The 6,000-nt window shown below is 36.1% G+C and overlaps 1 protein-coding gene across 1 annotated transcript; it reads left to right on the top strand.

Moving 5' to 3' along the window:
* Positions 1 to 2,496: 2,496 nt before the first annotated feature.
* LOC131944010 (zinc finger MYM-type protein 1-like) lies at positions 2,497 to 4,908 on the top strand. Its single transcript, XM_059304452.1, has 2 exons — positions 2,497 to 2,926; positions 3,356 to 4,908. Exons 1-2 carry the CDS (start codon positions 2,497 to 2,499, stop codon positions 4,906 to 4,908), a joined length of 1,983 nt encoding a protein of 660 aa, XP_059160435.1.
* Positions 4,909 to 6,000: the final 1,092 nt, after the last annotated feature.

The raw sequence follows: 6,000 nt of genomic DNA, 5'->3' as shown, positions 1-6,000 counted from the left end.
CCGCCAGACCCCGCAATGCGGGGGGGCCCAGACCGAATGGGGGCCCAAAAATCCCGGCTAAATTATTTAAAAAAAAAAAAAATTAAAATAAAAAATTTAAAAAAAAAAAAAAAAAAAAAAAAAAAAGGTGGAGGTCGAGTTATCTTTCTTCTACAGTTACAAAAAAAAAACACGATAGTCGCCAAAGGTCTTTGAAAAAAATGTACAGACTATAGCTCGAGAGACCGCCAGACATATAGACAACTTCAAAGACGCAGGGGCGGAACTACAGTGCCGCCAGACACCGCAATGCGGGGGAGGGGGGCAGACCGATTGGGGCCCCAAAAATCCTGGCTAAATTATTTTTAAAAAAAAATGTAAAAAAAAAAAATTAAAACAAAAAAAAAATTAAATTTTTTTTTTTTTTAAATTAGGTGGAGGTCGAGTTATCTTTCTTCTACAGTTACAAAAAAACACGATAGTCGGCAAACGTCTTTGAAAAAAATGTACAGAATATAGCTCGAGAGACCGCCAGACATATAGACAACTTCAAAGACGCAGGGGCGGAACAACAGTGCCGCCAGACACCGCAATGCGGGGGGGGGGGGGGGGGCAGACCGATTGGGGGCCCAAAAATCCTGGCTAAATTATTTTTGTTAAAAAAATGTAAAAAAAAAATAAATTTAAAATTAATTTTTTTTTTAAAATTAGGTGGAGGTTGAGTTATCTTTCTTCTACAGTTACAAAAAAACACGATAGTCGGCAAACGTCTTTGAGAAAAATGCACAGACTATAGCTCGAGAGACCGCCAGACATATAGACAACTTCAAAGACGTAGCCTACCTTTTTACTTTTAGTGGCGTCGATTAGGAGAACAAAAAAGGATTGTTATATTGTTTACATTATTAAATATATATATATATATATATATATATATATATATATATATATATATATATATATATATATATATTATATATATATATATATATATATATATATATATATATATATATATATATATATATATATATATATATATATATATATATATATGATTGTGTGTTTAAACTACTGGCCTGGACTCTACAAAAAATATAATCATTTATTTCGATGTCATACATTTATAATTGCGTTCATTTTTACTTTAACAACTGTATCAATAAACTTGTGAAAGTTTAAGTTATCTCCCTTTAGCGAAGCATCTGAAGTTTTTGCCGGCACGCTTTGAAATCGGGCTGGGGAAATGTTGCGGCGACTATTCTGGTCTTCTAGACGACCGGAAAAAGTCGGCACTATTGATGTAGATGTTTATCGGCACTTTCTAGTCCCCTTCCCTTGAACCTTCCCAACTCTCACCCCTCCCCCCTCCCCCCTCTCACCCCTACCCCTCACCTCTACCCCTCACCACACCCTTACTCTTACAATAAGATGTAATGCATAGATTAACGAACCGTCTATGAACTACTGAACTGTAAACTGACCACTTCTGCACATTTTGTTAAAGACACTAGTCAGTAGTTGTTCATTTACCTGATGAAGTATTTTGTTGACGAGTCTAATTCACACAACAAGGAAGGTAAGGCTCGTCTTTATATTATTAATTGTTTTATAATTAGTACACGTATTAATTGAACATTAGTTATTAACACTAAATACATTAAAGTTAATCAAATTTAGGATACAATGATCTAGCTTTTAAGCCTAAAAACAACCAAAAGATCTATATCACCTTTGAATGTATTAATGTTTAGTTTCATGTTTAGCCCGTAACGGGGAGGGGTTATATTCGGTTATAATATGGGTGGGTCTTTGGCAGTGTTTCTTCCAGACGTTTCTCTTCGGGGGGGGGGGGGCACTTGAAATTTTCGGAGGGGGGGGGGGGGCGGGCACTGTTAAAAGTATATATTTTCTATATAAATTATATAAAATTAATTTCTTTCGGGGGGGGGGGGGGGGGGGGGGGCGGTAAAAAAAATTTCGGGGGGGGGGGCTTCGACCCCCCCCCCCCCCCCCCCCCGAAGAAATGCCTGGAAGAAACTCTGGTCTTTGGTGTAGCAACGAAAGTGGGTTGTGATTGGGTTAAATATTAAAGTATTAAAGCTTCAGTGTACAGTACACATATTTCCAAGCTCATGAGTGGATGAGTTGTACTGTTGTAAGGGTGAACTACTTATGGTGGGAGGGGGGTGGGGTGGAACTTAAAGTGATGTGACATAGAAAATATTTTGTATTCTTGTGAAAATAAAAATAACAAAACATGCATTGGATTTTAGTTGCAGTAAAATGTGTGGGGTGGAGGGGGTAGGGCTATAAAGCTTGATATCATTTATTGACCTCACTCATGATTCGTGCCTTTGATTAACATAATTTAATGTTAATGATCTATATTTTTAAGCTATTTACTTTTAAAATGTTCAAAGGGCTAAAATGAAAAAACAGCAAAGTTCTAGTAGCGGTGCAGCGAAAAAAAGAAAGCTAAAGAGGCAACAAGAGAGTTTGTCTAAAATACCGAGAATGACACAGTTTCTTAAGCCTGCTGTAAATAAAGAGGACATTCAAAGTACATCTAGAGGTGTAGAAGAGTCTGAAAACGATGAACAAAATATTTCAAATATTTCTGATTCTAGTAATGCTGAGCTGAATTGTATTACTACAGATATACATAAAGAAAATTCTGACGAAGAAATAGACAGTGATTCTACGACAGGTGGCTTATTTTCTACAGATATTGCAGATTATCAGGACAAAATATTAACAGATGCTACCAAGAAAAATATAATAATGTCCGCCTCTTGTCGACCCCGAGGACCTTTTAAACGAGATCCCTCACAACATAACCGGATGTTTTCTGAAGAGTTTTATAGAACTTCAACAACAGTTGGGTTTATTGAAAGGTTGTGGCTGTGTTATTCTCCGAAGTTGGATGCTGCATATTGCGAGCCATGTTGGTTGTTTTCTACTGACAAAAACGAAAGTTGGCGTAAAAAAGGTGTTAGAGACTGGCAAGGGCTTTCAAAAAAGATAAAAGTACATGAAAAAAGCCAATTTCATATTAGATCATGTTGCATCTACGAAAAGTGGAAGAACAATCAAACAATTGATAAACACCTAGAAGAGCAAATCCGCTACGAATCAAACTTTTGGGCACAAGTGTTAGAGCGACTCGCTAACATTACTTTAATGCTTTCAAAAATTTTTTTGTCTTTTCGCGGACACCGTGAAAAACTGCATGAAGAGTATAATGGAAATTTTCTCTCCCAGGTGAAACTTTTATCGAAGTATGACAACGTAATGAAACAAGTTTTGACAATGCCACACGGAACTACGAAATATTTAAGTCACCAAATTCAAAACGAAATTATACATTGCCTAGCAACACGCCTGAAAGCTACATTAGTTGCTGAAATTAAAAACGCGCCCTTTTATTCAATTATTATGGACACCACACAGGATATTACAAAAAGAGACCAACTCAGTCAAGTATTTCGATACCTGAAGATAATTCTAAACGATAAAAATGAACCTACATCATTTGAAATAAGAGAAGTCTTTTTAGGGTTTAATGAAATAGTAGATCATTCAGCGGACGGACTGTATCAAGAAACCTTAAAAGTGCTTAACATAAATGATATAAACCTAACCAAATGTCGAGGACAAGCCTATGATGGTGCAAGTGTTATGAGTGGGGCATATAATGGTGTTCAAGCTCTCTTGAGAAATGATGTACCAAGTGCTCTGTATGTTCATTGTGCCTCACACAACTTGAATCTTGTAATAAATGATGCCGTCGAGAGCTGCAAGAAAGTTTCTTCATTTTTCACAACATTAGAAAATATTTATTCCTACTTTGGCAACAGCATAAAAAGGTGGGACCTACTCTCACAGTTTACAGGAGAGTCAAAGATTACCCTAAAACGACTCAATCCGACACGTTGGGCTGGAAGATATACTTCTCTCATGGCAGTTAAGCTTCGGTTTTTAGATATAATGAGAGCTTTGATCGAACTATCATTGAAAAGTACTAAGAAAGACGAACGAGATGAAGCAATACGGCTGCAGAACCAAATAAACACTTTTGAATTTGTTTTTATTTGCGTGCTTCTGTCCAAGATATTAGCTGAAGTGCATATCCCATCAACATTGTTACAGACACAAAATTTAGATATCATGACTGCAACTGACTCTCTACAAACTGCAAGGACACATTTAAAAGAATACAGAAGCCAGTACAGTTTAGTTAAAGATGAAACAGTTCAAATAGCGAACAAATGGAAGATCAATCCAACTTTTCCATGGAAAAGGCAAAAACTAGTAAAAAAACATTTTGATGAACTATCCTGTGACCACCGTTTTGGAAATGAAGACGACTTTAGAGTTAATGTATTTAATTGTGTGTTAGACATTGTCATAAATCAAATCGAAAAGAGATTTCAGGGAATGCATGAGGTTTGTACTTTGTTCGCTTTCTTAGCTCCATCACAGTTAGTATCACTTCCAGAACAAGACATTTTAAAATCTGCCGAAAATCTTCAATTAAAATACAAAGAAGATCTTTCAGCGGAATTTCCTTTACAAATTGTTTTGACAGCCTCAATGCTGAAAGATGAACTTGTGAAAATATCAACAATTAAAGATTTGGCTGAGCTATTATTCATCAAGTACTCTACAATTTCTTCAAGCTTTTCAGAAGTCTTAACTGCATTATTTTTATTTCTTACTCTACCTGTCACTGTGGCTACAGCAGAAAGATCATTTTCCAAGCTTAAAATAATAAAAAACTATTTACGCAGCTCCACGGGCCAAGAACGTTTGCACAATCTCTCTTTGCTTGGCATAGAAGCCAAAATAGCCAAACAAATGGACATAAAAGATGTTATTAGAGATTTCGCTAATTTGAAATCCAGGAGAATGAATTTTGAATTTTAGAAAAGCTAAAACTGCTGTTGATATGTTTTCTTGTTCACGTTGTGTCTTTCATTTAAAAAAAAAATCATATCTAAACACCTTCATATGTGTTGTTACTTTTGTAGTAAGTAATAAGTAGCTGTTTCAAATGTTATACAAAGAAGAGGCAATGTTCTAGCCGATTGATATTCATTTGTTTAATATACACCCGATCAGGGGCGTAGCGGGGGGTGCGGACCGCACCGGGTGACACCATTTAGGGGGGTGACACCAAGGCAAAAAAATAGCAAAATATATAGAGAAAAACTCGAGGGGGGGGTGCAAATCGAAATTTTGAGGGGGGGGGGGGTGCAAATCGAAAATTTGAAAGTTTGTCCCTGGGAAGGGTCTCTATGGCTCTGGGGGGGGGGGGGGGTGACACCCGACCTCGCTACGCCACTGCACCTGATATATATATATATATATATATATATATATATATATATATATATATATATGTGTGTATACATATAGATATATATATATATATATATATATATAGGGGCCTAAAAAAATTTTTTGCGGGGGGGCCATTTTTTTCTAGTTCCGCCACTGGCCAGTACAGTTTAGTTAAAGATGAAACAGTTCAAATAGCGAACAAATGGAAGATCAATCCAACTTTTCCATGGAAAAGGCAAAAACTAGTAAAAAAACATTTTGATGAACTATCCTGTGACCACCGTTTTGGAAATGAAGACGACTTTAGAGTTAATGTATTTAATTGTGTGTTAGACATTGTCATAAATCAAATCGAAAAGAGATTTCAGGGAATGCATGAGGTTTGTACTTTGTTCGCTTTCTTAGCTCCATCACAGTTAGTATCACTTCCAGAACAAGACATTTTAAAATCTGCCGAAAATCTTCAATTAAAATACAAAGAAGATCTTTCAGCGGAATTTCCTTTACAAATTGTTTTGACAGCCTCAATGCTGAAAGATGAACTTGTGAAAATATCAACAATTAAAGATTTGGCTGAGCTATTATTCATCAAGTACTCTACAATTTCTTCAAGCTTTTCAGAAGTCTTAACTGCATTATTTTTATTTCTTACTCTACCTGTCACTGTGGCTACAG

Source organism: Physella acuta, unplaced genomic scaffold, assembly GCF_028476545.2.
Source record: "Physella acuta isolate Inbredline_101_S28 unplaced genomic scaffold, ASM2847654v3 ptg000476l, whole genome shotgun sequence".
Lineage (NCBI taxonomy): Eukaryota > Metazoa > Mollusca > Gastropoda > Physidae > Physella > Physella acuta.
Note: the sequence above shows the minus strand (reverse complement) of the source record. Positions and strands in the feature narration are given on the sequence as shown.